This window comes from Manacus candei, unplaced genomic scaffold (genome assembly GCF_025592945.1).
Source record: "Manacus candei isolate 608988 ecotype Guabito, Panama unplaced genomic scaffold, ASM2559294v1 h1tg000089l, whole genome shotgun sequence".
NCBI lineage: Eukaryota > Metazoa > Chordata > Aves > Passeriformes > Pipridae > Manacus > Manacus candei.
In genome coordinates this window covers 841,708-856,231 of record NW_026138137.1, presented here as the reverse complement: position 1 = coordinate 856,231, position 14,524 = coordinate 841,708, and the positions used below count along the sequence as shown (strand labels likewise).

At 39.2% G+C, this 14,524-nt stretch overlaps 1 protein-coding gene across 3 annotated transcripts in view; it reads left to right on the top strand.

Annotated features, from left to right (window-relative positions):
• Nucleotides 1-14,524, top strand: part of ZMYND11 (zinc finger MYND-type containing 11) — a 105,647-nt gene that overhangs the window by 30,492 nt on the left and 60,631 nt on the right. For all 3 annotated transcript variants that reach the window (XM_051812868.1, XM_051812870.1, XM_051812869.1), the window contains exon 2: nucleotides 14,087-14,221. In XM_051812868.1, coding sequence (XP_051668828.1) covers nucleotides 14,106-14,221 — 116 coding nt within the window. In that variant the 5' untranslated portion in view covers nucleotides 14,087-14,105. The remainder of the gene's footprint in view (nucleotides 1-14,086; nucleotides 14,222-14,524) is intronic.

Sequence of the window (14,524 nt, the reverse complement as noted above, 5' to 3'; positions counted from 1 at the left end):
GCTGCACTCTTTCTTTACATCAGAAATCTGCTCTCTTCAGAAAGCTGAAATGCTACCAAACATGTGGGGGCTGAAAGTGCCTAGCTAAACATTTCAGCAGGTTGAGGCAAAAGCGGGGTTTTGTCTGTCAGGAAGGTTTGCATGTTTCCTGGCTCAAGCTAGCTGAACACTCTGCTGTGCAAAAGAGGTTTTTAATAAAGCTTATACTTTTTTTCCTTTGAAAACCAGATTTTCAGCCTTCTGAGCTCATTTTGGGGGTAAAGAGATGCTTTCTGCTCTGAACAGGTTAGGTAACTTTTGTTGGCCACATTTTTTTCCCAAGTAATTATACTTCAGGGGCCCTGTGTTACAACTTCTGCCCAGAATTGTTTTTAGGGAGTAACTGGAAGCACTGCTGAATGGGGTTCCTTGGTGCTTTTCCTTCTCTGTTCTCTCCTTAAATGCTTACACATTTGTTAAATGCTGCCTGTTTGTCTGTTACCATAGACAAATGTTATATGTTGTCATGTGTTGGACTTTTTGCCTAACACTGAATTTGTTTTTCCATGTGGAAAGTGCAAGTAAGAAAATACTGGAGTTGTTTAACCTGTATGAAATAGCGAAAGACTGTTTGCAATGTGATTATTAAGTATATTCAAACCAGGTAGCACAAAGAACGGGAAGAGAAATGGAAGTGCAAATGAAACTGCCTCTTTTTTTTTCTTTCTTGTCATCCTCTTGTGGTATTATGTAGATCCCCAGCCAGATGGCTACTGGCTATAAGCTGTGTGTGGATTCACAGGATTTTTACTCCTCTGTTGGTTTCCCATCTGTCATAAACTCAGAAGCTGCAATCCAGAGACTGACATGAATGTCAGTGTCTTCTTTAGCACAGTGAAACCGTTACGCTCGAAGGCTGCAGCAAGAGCACGAATGAAGACAGGACAGTGTCTGGTTTAACAGCCATGCTACTAGACTGGGGAGTAAAATTTCTTGCAGTTGGTTTAAACTAGCACTTCAAACTAGTTTGACCACTGTGGTGGCAGCAGCCTCCGACAAACACTGCCTAAGAAGTCTCCTCAAAAGGAGTTTTGCTCTGTTGTTGGAGCTCAGCGAAGATTGTAAACCCACAATTGGTTTCGGTAGGAAATCTCATGTCTAAAAATAAAATAACAGACTGTCTTCAGCAGAGAAAAGGTGATAAAAATCAGAATCTCTCAGCCCCTGGAGAACAGATGTGAAGTGTCTTAAAACAATACCTTGGTCTTTCTTCACTTTAAAATGACCAGTTCAGGATTCCATAAGTTTTCCTTCAGCATGGAAAGAAAAACATGTTTGTCACTTGGACAAACACATTCAGTTTCTGTTAATGTAGGTGAAAACAGTGAAAAGCATCTTAGATCTCATAGTGTAAGTTAGAACAAGGTGATAGTTGCTTTGTGGTCACCCACCGCACCTCAGCATCACTGAAACAAAGAAACCTTGCTCCTCAATGTGAAAGAAGGTCTCATAGTCTTGCTTTATATCTTGTCAGATTCAAAAAAGCAAAATGAAAAACTAAGTTAAACCTTTATGAAACAGGTATGAACAAGTGAAATAGAAATAGGGGCTGAGCACACTCTAGAAACTGTTTTAGAATTCATTTTAGCATGTAAATGTATCAAAAAGAAACATGTATATAAGCCCGTAAGGAAATCACTACTATTATGAAGTCTTCCCATGTTTAGACTTGGTGGTCTTTATTAATGGATTTGACTTACATGAGAATGAAAGTTACACCCCTGTGGGAAAATAACTACTTTCCTAAGGAATAGCTGTCTGAAATCAAGCAATCTGGTAATCCAGCTTCAAAAACCCTGTCAGGAGCAAATTAACCTCTCCGTTTCCACTTTGTGTTCAGTTCAGTAGGAAAGGGAGCAGCTGAAGAGGATGATGAAGTGTTAGACTGTTTCAGGTGGTTTCTAGTGCATGGTGAAGTAGCCTGGAGTTAACTGCCTTATTCAGCATCAGGCATCACAACTGGAGTCGTTCCAGTCAGATGCTTCAGCAGCACAGTGGACTCCAGGTCTTCTGCCTAGGCTGAAAGAACACCACATGATGAAATAAGATATTGATTGGAAAGACTGCCAGAACTCTAGCATTTTATTTCCTCTGTTTCCTGCAGAATATTGTATTGTAAATCCAAGCTTCAAGTCAACGGCTTGCCCTTTGTTATGACACCATAATGTTGTGATACGCTTGCAGTTCGTTTTCTTTGCGTTAGGCAGAAAAGATTTTTGCAGAAATCACAACAGAAGGCTGTATTTCGTGAATGACATTTTCTGAAATTTAGGATAAGTTGATTGTAGGATTAGGTAATTTTTCCAGACTTTCACTTCTGTTGGTAGCCACGGGGGTGACACGCTGTGAATTGCCCCCACCTTGTAGGGATAAGGCTCTGTGTCAGAGCTCTGGATCATTCATCTGCATTCAGGTTAAAGGAATAAAATAAAATCTCATCCAAATTCTGGTAGTAGAAAACCTGAAATAATCTGAAAAGTGAGGTCCTACTTCTGATGACAAAATTATTAATCCTATGTTTCTGTGTCCAAAGGAAATGCCTGAGAACAGAACAGTATGGCCCCGTTGCCTTTAATAAACCTCAGCCCTAGATAATGATAGAGCAGGAAGAACTCTTGAGTGTTCAGGAAGTAATGTCCTCCCTAAAGGACTTTGTAATCTGCTCTATGTCATTGACATCAGAGCTGCAGAAGGCTCTTTTGTACCTCTGATCTGCAGCTCCAGCATATGCCATGGGCATGCATATGAATATAATAGCAAGCCACTGGTCAAAGTAATAATTTTTCCACAGAAGTAATACAGAACAGATATTAAATGCAAGAATCAGGCTGATGTGGAATGGATTTTCAGAAAGAAATATATAATTCCATTCACCCGCAATGAGTCCTGGAGAAACCTTGAGAAGAATTACCTACATTAAAAAATAAAGACATATTGTAAGTTGGCTTCAGATAAGAGAAGAAATAAGAGTTGGAAGCATCTGAAAGTAATAGGTAATAGAAAATGTATCAAAGGAGATCACCCTAGAGCTCGCACTGACATCTTTGAAACAGCTCAACAAATTTGAGACTGCAGTCCCAGATTACATGGATGGTGTTGGGAAAGATTCTGTGCTAGAAAAAACCATTTGCCAACCTCCCCCACACCATCGGCCATATCAGGAGCTGGTTAGAAAATTAAATGGTATATTCCCCTTGTCTCCTTTAAACAACTTATAGGAAGGACACACTAACCCACAGGGGTAGGGTGAGGTTTTCTTGATGTCAGCTGTTACCAGGTTTGCTGAGAAACTGCTGCTATCTGAAGTAATGGCAATATATTTCCAGCACCTGATCTGATCTTTGGAAGATCTTTATTTCTTTGAGTAATGTTTCTCCTTATAAGGTTTTTGGGTTTTAAACTTACTTTTAATCATTTTTTCCATGTTTTATTTGTCAACTTTTACAGCGAAGATAAAAAAAGAAGGATCATGATTATACTCAGCTGTTTTCCACTTCAGGATTTGTTTAGTTATGAATGCAGTTGTTTTTCACTGTACATTGGTTTTCATGAAAACTGCTGTTCTCACATGTATAAATTGTCCTCTAGGCAAGCTTTGTCCTTGTCCAGACATGAACATTTTGGCAGAAGAGCTGAGGGCAATATGAAGTAAGAAAGTGCAAACATAATAAATTACCTGCTTTTGAGGTATAAAAAAATATTTGAAATGTCAATGGAAAAAAAAGGAATCAAAATGGACCTTAGAAAGGGGTAGGGATTAAGTTTTCACTAAGGAGTGATGATAGACTTGGTTTGGGGCAGGATGAGAGGAGAGCTTCATAGGAGAGCATGTAATTAGTGAGTTTGGGTACGGCCTATGAAGGAGAGAGCATATGCTCCAAATACACTTCACAGTGTACTTTTAAACCAGATGCCTGTGCCCAGCCTAGGAAATACATTCTCCAAAAAGCACAGAGAAGAAAACCAAGCGAGGTGGGGACGAGGGGAAAGGCTTTCAGTTCCATGATATATTCTTTGTCTTGCTCTTGTCTTGATGTACTATCCCACAATTGGGGGAGTGTTGCATGAGATTTTCAGGTCCATTATTTCTGACTTTTGCCTTGAATTTCAGAAGAAGAATCTAAAGCTCAGATGTTACAATTTGATCCTCTCCCTGCCTTAAAGTTTCTTTTGATTAATGCTGTAGAAGTCTGTAAGCTTTGGCAGTGTTTATCTTTGGCTCATCTTACCTGCATTACAGATCAATGTGTTTTAACTCTGTAAGTTCTGAGCACATTTCTGAAGGTTTCCAAGTGTAAGCCCAGGCATATTGGCCTTGAAGGAGCTTCAGTTTGGAAACCTTAGTTGGTTCAGAATTGTACTTGTTTTTTTTTTGTATAGTATCAGCTTTCCTGGAGATGACAAGAGAAAGTCTCCTCTGAACTAATGTTGCTTGTGGCCTGACTGCTGGTGAAAAGTGGTCATGCCTGCATAACACCCTGACTTTGAAATAATTCAGTATCTGAGCAGTTATAGAAGTTGTGTAGTTGTGCTTTTATTTACGCAGAGGGAGAGGCCAAAAAGAAGATATTTGAAAGAAACAAGTTCAGACAGAATTCGTTTTTGTTCAGGAGTAACAAAAATTGATTCAGCTGCCTTTTGTCAATAAAAATGCAGCCTGGTAGAGGAATAGTTATTGCAGACATCTAAGGTTTAGGTCCTGTTGCCTGCACCAGGATCACAATTTGTACTTTAAAGATAGTGTCAGTTGTGTGTAGTCCAAAGAAAGAGAAGAAAAAACCAGCAGTTTGAAATCTCACATTACATTGCAAAAAGTCAACATCAGCTCCTTATTTTACCATATAGCTTACATAATCTGCAATAAATTTATCTTTTTTTCATGATTTAGTGCTTTTCCATACATTCTGAATTCTTTGACCTGGAAAATGTCTCTCTTTTCCTCGTTGTTTAGTGAGAAACTGACCTTATGCAGAATAACATTCCCTGCTAATACACCTTGAAAACTCATTTATTTATTTATGTCATCATACCTTATTTATTATACCATACTTACTGGCAGAGAAATTTATTACATCAGTTCAGTTGAGGCTTACAGAACAACCAAGCTCCTTAGCTTTCAGAGCAGAAAGGAAGATGATGATCAAAAGCTTGCTTTCGGAGAAGGAGCTACTCTTCTCATTTACATTTCTTAGTGTTTTCTAAGATGTCTTCCACCTCTCACTTTTTATTAGAGAGAGTTTCAGAATCAAAGTGGCACCTATTTATCATCCAAACTGAAATTCCAGCCCTCACCGTCAGCCTTCTTTGGCCATGATTTTTCCCCTTTTATGACCAAGTGAGCACTGGAGCCTGTCAGGATGCGTAGCAGAGATTAATCATCTCTGCTCACTACAGCCAAGCGAGTGGACAGGAAGCATCTATTTACTGAGGGCTTGTCTACGTGGGGAAATAGCCCAGGCTGCTCATTAGGAGTTAACTCCTTCCATGGACTCTCCTCGAGCATTTTTCAGTGGTTTGGCTTCAGGCTGCTTTGGAAAATACGGAATTTGGTGTTGGGTGTACTTAAACCACTGAAAGCCTGCATTGGCATGCAGTGTGGGTTCAGAACATGATCCTGTCTCCACGTGTCACTTAATCTTCTGTAACTGACCCTCTTCATGCTCTTAGTCTGTGGCAAATGGAAGGTAAAACGTGTTAGTTCAAGCCTCTTACATCAATGCTTGTGTGTGTAACTTGCTTGTGTGTCCGTGCGCCTGTGCACTCATACAGGGGAGCCCAGAGCGTTGCTCGTGGCAATTTGGGTGCAAGTGTTATTTTTTATAACTCCCCACATAAACAAATCTGATGAGAACTCATTATTTTTCGTTATAGGGGACAAGAACTGTGTAGGATGATCTTTTACACCCTGTATGAGCTGTGTATTATTTAGTGATGTTGAAGTTAGTCATGTTGGACTGTCTTTTTTGTAGGCATTTCTTTGACCAAAGATGAACAACTTAAAGTCTGTTCCCCTATTTTTAAAGCAATTTATAGCAGTGCAATCTCCATTGTGGAAACTATTTAGTGTAACTTAATTTCATTAACTAAACCTTAACCAAACCACACTAAATTGTTTTTCTAATTGAAATTATGTTCATTTAGAAGTTTGATAAATGCATTAACACTGTGTGCATTTTCAGTGGGAATAGAATAGAAGAGAGTGGAAAAGAAAATAAAATAATATTTCAGTTATAAGGGTCCTACAGTAATCATATAGTCCAACTGCATGACCACTTCAGGGCTGACCAAAAGGTAAAGCATGTTATTAAGGGCAAATGCCAAATGCCTCTTAAGCACTGATAGGCTTGGGGTATGGACCACCTCTCTAGGAAGGTTGTTCTGGTGTTTAAACACCCTGTGGGGAAATTTATACTCCTAATGTCCAGTCTAACTCTCCCCAGCACTGCTTTGAAACATTATTTTCTCAGTAAAACAAAAACTTGTGTGGTTTTTGATGTGTCTTTTTAACTGTTAGTTTTGTTACTAGCTATAAAAAAATGCTCTCTATGTGTTTAATACCTATTAAAAGTTGAAATACTAAGGAAAATACTGCTTATTTTAAAAGATCAATGTAGAACCTTGTATTAAGACAGATCCTTAGCAGAAAATATATTATGTGTTTCAGCTTACCTAGGCACTATATCTGGAGTAAAACATGATGACCATTACAAAAAAAAAAGTCAACTGAAAGAAGCTGGTGTGGCTACATTGCTAGTAACAGATTTGGCTCTTTGCTTTCAGCCCTTTCAACTGTACTACTTTCTTTGGCAGCTGTGTTCTCTTTTCCAAACTTACATTGCTAGATAAAGTTTAATTCAGTGATTTCTGCCAGAGAGGAACAAAGGATAGTTTTCTTCCAATTTTTAGGACGACATTTGCTATTGTCTGTTAAATTCCAGACTGGGGTTGGCTGGAGGGGCAGCAGAATGCAGGATTACACTTTAGCCCTGTAAATATATTTGTATCTGTTAGCAAACAAACCCACTTTGTTTGACAGCCTTTGTTTGGGATATATGGCTATTATTCTGTCTTTCTCAGCAGCAAGTATTGATGCTCATATCAGGTTTTGTTAAAATCTGTTTATACTTACACTTTTTAGAAATTCTCTTTTGGGATGGCACCTCAACATTTGTGTCAAGGTCTCGCTAATGGGGTTAGTTAATTAAACAAGAAAGTCCAGGTTTGGTTTCAAAAGAAAAATAAAAAGGATTCTACCATTTATGTACTGATGATTCAGAATGTCTGAGCTTAAAATTCAAGTGCCGTATGCCTTAGCCCCAGTGAAGGACACTTACTTAGTCATTCTGAATTGAATACAATACAAATGAAGTAAATGCAATATTGGGGACTAAAATAGAGTTTACACATATGTGTAGTAAAAGTGTTCTTGGGGCCTTTAATTCTGTACTGTCCTTGGCTCAGATTTCTACACTGGCTCACTGCCATCTTGAAATGGCACAAGGTAGCAGCAAAAGCTTTCTTGTATTCTGTGTACAGGAGTTGGAAAAAAATTAAATTGCAGAGAGAAAGAAGCAAACCACTGCAGTTTTGTATTCATGCAGTCATGTTTTCTGTCTGTACTGCACTTCATGGGGCTGTGGAGCCTTGCAAAACCTCACTCAAGAAGTTGCATGACATCAAACCTTGCAGTTGGGAAAAGCAAAAGGTGAGGCCGCACAGAACAGTAGGGGTATTGCAAATGCACATGGGAAGTATTTAGGATAATTGAATAGAGTGTGTAGACCTTAATCTAACAGTGAAATGAAAAGATTTTCATTAGGAATGACACACATTCAACATACAAAAATCTTCTCTAGTTTAATAACTTCCAAAATGATAGCATTACAGCCTGAACTACAAAAAAGCACGCTGAAGAATTCAGTGACTTTTATTGTTTTATAGTCTCATATTCTGAATTTAGTTTAATTAACAGAGAAATTTTGCCTATTTCAGCCACAATCCTTTGTTACATCTTTCAGCTTCACTAACATCATTCAACACCTCCATAAATTTTTTTGTTGTGAGGATATACAAGTCAGTCAGCAGTTGAAAGTTTACTCCAAAACCCTGAAAAGTCAGCAGAAAGGCATTTGTTGATTTTAGTGGATTGGGATTAAGTCCAGAATAAATATCTAATGATACCAAAACACTTGCTTATTCTTAAACATCTGAAAATTACTGTGTATGCAAAAATCTTTATTTCTGATAACCCTCACTCACAAAAGAGTCTCCTGCTACCAGGTGCCCAGCTACTCCTTGGTTATGCTTGTAATCTTGCATGCTCATGAAGACAAGTGGTTGGTAAACAAAATATGGGATTGATTACTCCTGCCAAAAGCTTTGTTGTCCCCCTAGCAGCTACTCCCCCCACTTTTCAATCACCCGGTATGGAAGGCAGACCTGAAGTTTAACCTCCTCTTGTTGTCCCCCCACGTATGACCAATGCTGCTGCTCAGTCAAGACATTTTCACCTGCACCTTTCTTATGTAAAATAGAGTAATTATTATTTTTTAACTCACAGTTATTGTAGGAGGGACAGACTAAAGGGTTTATGCTCCCGCTAAACTGGTGATGAAAGATATGTTTTAACAGCAGTTTAAATTGTAAACTAAATTGTAAGCTTACAGAAGTTCATAGTACAACAAAGACTTGTATAAAATCCAGGCACCCAAACTCTGCATCAACTTGCAAATTTGTAATCTGGATTTTAATAGGAGGCTCTTATTTAATACAAGAACAAAGCAAAACATTTGGAACTACTTGTACTGCTGATATATACAGTTTTACGCTGACTATAAAAAGTTACATTTTAAGAAATACTAGAACCTGTAATATAATGTACATATAAATATGAAGCTAACTTTGTGTTTAAGTTTCCTAACCACCCCAAACTCCGCCAGTCTCACAGCATGAAAGCCACAAAAACTAGGACTGAGCCTAGCTTCTTCCTCCTGTTGAGGCTGAAAGCTTTTCACTGTGTAGTGTGGAAGAAATAATAGCAAGCCCCAGGGATGCAGGGCTGAAGGGCAGAAAGTAGCAGCTGAGCAGTGGCAAGGATCAACTTCTTAAACCTTCTTTCCATTGCAATTAACTGCATACCGAATCTCAGCCAAATGGTGGTTAATAGCAGGGATGAAGTTTAACCTGTTTGACTTTGCACTGGAAGGGACGAGCACCACAGGTAGCCTCACTTACAGCGAAGTACTAACAGAAGATTTAACAAGCTACTACTTGTCAGCTCTTAATTAGCAGCTCCCATCAGAACAGTAGCACCCAACTGCAGCACCGTCTGCTTCAGTGCAAAGTCCAATTCATTAGTTAAGTTTTCAGAATCATCATATCTTGCTTGGACGATGGTATTTAACAGCTGAAACATGGCAAGATTTGACTACCTTTCAGTTTTTTCTGTACTTAGGGAGAGTTTCTAGCTAAACTTAGTGCCTGATAGTATCTGCTAAATTGGATGCAAGCTGCAGGTCAGGAGGTTCCTTGAGCTAAATCCATTGAATGCTACAAGGTGATTTTTGTTTATTTTGACTTGCAGCGTGGATTTCCATATCCACTGCTATTGCAGGAGACAGCTGTACAGCATTTGATTCAGCCAAGTGTGTGCTAATGACCAGTAGCCTTGTTGTTTGTTTGCCGCTGCTGTGACATTGCCGCCTCGTGGCAATGACACTTTTCTGGGGGCTTGGAGAATTTAAGCCATGCTGGGTGTATTCACGAGATAGAGCACAGGTTGTTGAGCTGTCTGTGAGAAGTGTTGAGCTCCTGAGGAAAGTTGTGCACAGCAAAGTGGTATACTTTTCGAAATGTACTTAGGACATTAAAGAGGGATTCAAAATATAAGGTACGGTAAAACCGTGCTCCGATTGCACTGAGGAACAGTTAGAGAGTTGAAAACTGAGAGGATAAATTGTGAGCTTTGAACCCTGTATAACTGAGGATGTGATGGAAGTGTGTGAGCTGGCACATCAGCCACGCAAAACGCTCCCTGTTAGGAGAATATTTCTTATGTTCTGCAGGTCCTGTGGATGCCTACAAAACCTAATACAGATCCTACTGATATAAATTCCTAAATTTCCAACCATCTATGTTTGTCAACCTTTATCCAAGAAGGTGCATCCTACCATAAACTTGCAAGCAGAATGTGACAGAAATGGCATGAAGCTAATAATTTTGTATGGACAGGGGATACTGTAGCTAAATGAACATGATGCTCAGCAAATCACACATGGGAATTTAATGTTTACTTCAGCTTTTACTTTTTATTTCCAGGATTTTGAAATGAATACTATAACAAAAGAGGAGGATGAGAAACATCTTCAAGCATTTATATGCAAATGTGCATCTCAATATTGTGGTTTTAAAATAGTCTCTGGACTCTTTAAACTCTGGAGTTCAAACTTCTTTAGAACACTGCATGGGTGAATCAACCTCTTTGGATATTTAACCTCTGAGCCATAGATTCTTACACGTACTCACACGCACTGCATGTTTATGCTTGCGTGAACCCACACTTAAGCAAATAATCAGGAGTGATAAATATAGACTTAAGAATCTGAAGTGTGTCCTGTTAAACTATAAACTGTTATTTGCATGAATTGGTTGTGCATGTGGAAGCACTGGGAACATTTTCTGTTGCTTGGAAGTAGCACTCCAAAGCATTGTATGAACTATTAGCAGTCTGATACAAGTTATTTTTAATATTTTATAATAGATTTTGTAGTAATTCAGAAAACTGCTTATATTTTTGCATGAGTGCAGGGAGTAGACTGTTGTGGTTAGTTTTACCATGGAGGAAGAGTGCCTGCACTGAACAGCAAGAAATATGCCACAATCTTTTAATCTTTTTCTGTAATGCAAAAAAGACTATATTTTTTCTGTACCATGCAATTAAAAGATTAAAATAACACTAAAGTAGTCTAGACTTTTGGAAAAAAACCCTTATTTTTGTATTTTTGGCAGTATGGTGTGTAAGACCTTCTATTTCAGTAGTGGAGTATCAGCTCTGGAGTTTAGCAAAAGTACCCTTTAATAGTAAACCAGAGTTATGAAAATTAAACGTATATTCTTTGAAGGCAGAACACCTGCTAAAATTATTGTGTCTTACAAAGGAAAAAAGAAAAATACAAAAAGGAACAGAACAGGTGTGATTGCTGTGTCCCATGTGTCAGAATCCTTACTGCTATTATTTCCAGACAAATGAGGGAGAAGAGCGTGTGCAGCAGTGGGAGCAGGGAGCCAGCCAGGAGGGAACTATTTGGGGGCCACCCACACCAGTTGTGTTTTGGGGTAACTCCTGGTCCAGTGATGTGACCTTCCTGCAGTGTTCAGAACCTGAGAGTCACATGTGGGTACTTGGAGCTGGCCATGGCACAGGGCATGGCATGTGTGTGCTTCAGGCCAATGAAGCACGATAAGGATGGGACAGGGGGCTGGTTGGGGAATTTGTTCCAAAAGCACATTCCAAAGGAAACAGGGAGCCCGTAGGGCCTTTGCAGGGAGAGGCCTCCCTGTGCCCACCAGCAGCCATCTGAGGTGCCCCTGTGCAGCCACAGGGCTTCAGGAACTCATGATTACTGCGCTCCTTACTCTCCCTTTCCCTGCCTAGGACATGGGCCTGGGAGGCGCAAGGGGGAATTCCTTATCTCCACAGCTCAACCTTTCCTTGGCTGCATAGTGGGGTGATGGGGCCATGCAGAGGTGGCAGGTGGGACCCTGCCCTGTGCCGAGGCTCTGGGGCTCAGGCGTCACGGGGGTGTGAGAGAAAAGCCCTCACCCCCTTTGCCAGGCGCTGAGCGCGCCGCTCTCATGGGCGGCCATATGCCGGGCTGCCAAAAATAACGGCTATTTTTAAAGGAGTTGGGATAACACGACCTGCTTCGCTTGTTGCAGAATAAACTGAGAACTGGTCTGTTGTTCCACGCTGATATCAGGGTCAAGGAGGGCGAGTGTTTCCTCCTCAATCCTCGTATGTGGATGTGATGCCGTGCAGGAGATCCCGTGTCCGGCTTGTTGGCTGCCGTATCGTCTGACAGCTTTTATAGCAGAGAGCTTGTAGAAAGCTGGGATAAAAAGAATGATCTCACTCTCAGTCAGTTCTGTGTTAGGAAAAAAGTTTTATGCTAAGATAATAGGGCTGTAAAAATTGTCCATTTTCATGTTAGGGTCTAACCATTTTTGTATTTTACAGGTCTATTTCCCTTAAAAATTAAATTCTACAAATAATTATATGTTTCTCTTACAAACTAGGAGGAGTTTTTTTTCACTTGTAAAAGTTTGTGTTCTGTGAAATGAATGCAGAGGAGCTCACAGGGATGCAGTGTCTTCTCCCACTATTCCCAACAGAGATTTTCTTTCTCTGAATCATTCTCAGGCGATGCTATCTACTGCTGTCACTCTTAGCTGTATGTCTGTCACATTTCCTCTTATTCTTCCCTCAAAAGTGTATACTTGGCCTTTTTTTTTTTTTTTCTGGGAGATCCATCCAGTTACCCTTGCTTTAAATCCCAGCAGGAAGAGCTTTCTAAAGCAGAAGTGTGGGATCAATGTGTCACCAACCCACACCTTCTTGTGTGCTGCTCTGCTCTGCCCTTCCCTGCTATCTCCTGCAACCAGAGGTGCCTCATGGACTTGGACATTTGCATACCACTTCACATCATCTTTTTTTTTCCTTTTTTTTTTTAATGGGCTACATAACATTAAGTATAATGCTGTTAAATCATTTCTTATCCTTAATAATGGAACACTGCCATTCATTTCATTACACCTGTAGAGTCAGTGAGTGTTGCTGAGCTAATATCAGATCTAAAACTTGACAGCCCTCTTTGACAAGTGCCTGTAGGTCTCATTGACTTGAAATTTACATTGCTACAACTGATGGAATACTCAAATCTGTTTCATTTTTCTGAATTTGAGAGCAGGGACACTTTTAATACTTAAATTCCCATCTTTAACATTGCACAGATGGTGAAATGTTTTTGCATTTTTTATATTATTTTAGGTTACTGAAGTTAATATTCTGCTAGCTACAAATATCCGTGTGCATACCACAGAGTTCATTCTGAGGACAGAGCTCTAAAATAAATTATAGACCTTGGTAGCACTCGTAAATCAGTCATTTTTTCTTCATTGAGAAAGTGGTGGCACTGGAAGAAAGTTATTTAGTGATCAAAATGCATCGTTAAGCTTTTAAAAAGGGATTCAGTGCCTGTAGTAGAGCTGTAGGCGATTTATGGCTTATCTGTACTCATTGCCTCGAGCTTTTGGAAAATTTGTAAACAAAGCCAGATGCTCATTATGTTCCTGTTCAGGGTTGGTTAGATGGGTAAATGCCATCAGAAGCACTTTGGTCCTGTTGGGTTTTAGCATGTTACAGAAAATGGAATTATTCCAAAATATTTTTTTAAACGTTTGTCATCCATGAAAATATACTTCTAGTTTCTGCTCATAGAATGGATTTTTTAAAATAGCTGTAAATTATAAAAATATGGAAGTAATACTCTGAGAACTGTGTTGTGTGCTAAACTGTGGGTCCAGCTTTTTCTCTGTGTCAGAGTTCATACACTGTGTGATGGAGTTGAGCAACAGTCACCCTTTTTAAGGGTTTCAGGCAATGCAGGAGGCTGTGGCAGTTTCAGTTCAGGGTAGTTTTGCATTTTTACCAAATATGAGGGAACTGAGGTGCAAACTAAGTGAGTTTTCTTAACCAGTTTCATAAGTTGAGTCGTTTGCTATTGATTTGACATTTTTTGCTGCTTGCCTTTTGTCTTCTGTATAGATTACGTGCTGTGAAAGGGGTTCCTGTAAACTATTTTTTTTTTTTTGCTTTTTACTACTCTTTAAACACAAGGAAACATGCTGTTATATACAAATTGAATTGCTATATTACAATAAATTTTTCCTTGTAATCATATTTATTGCAATATAATCGTCATGTAATCTATTTCATAATTCGTGATTAACTTTTTGTTGTATATTTTTTTTTTTTATTTATTGGCTGCAGCTGACCAAGTAAACGGGTCATGGCACGCTTAACGAAGAGACGACAGGCAGATACAAAGGCTATCCAGCATCTTTGGGCAGCTATAGAAATTATCCGGAACCAGAAGCAAATTGCTAACATTGACCGTATTACAAAGTAAGTGACCTGTTCCAAAAAAAGTCTTGATGAGGGGGAAGGTTGATGCTTTTAAAAGCCCTTAGAAACAGAGATAGTAAACATCGAGAAAGACCGTGAAACAGTTGCGTGTACTTCTGTGTTACTAATTATTTAATTATTAAAAAACCAAACTTACTGAACTGAGCACCTGAAGATCCTAAAGTGAGGTTTAATACATTGAATTGAGATCTTACCCTGTATTTGTTTTGCATAAGCATCTTTAGGAAATATGTAACATTTACAGTGCTTTAACTGCGTTTAGCATTTCAGAGGTGTACTCAC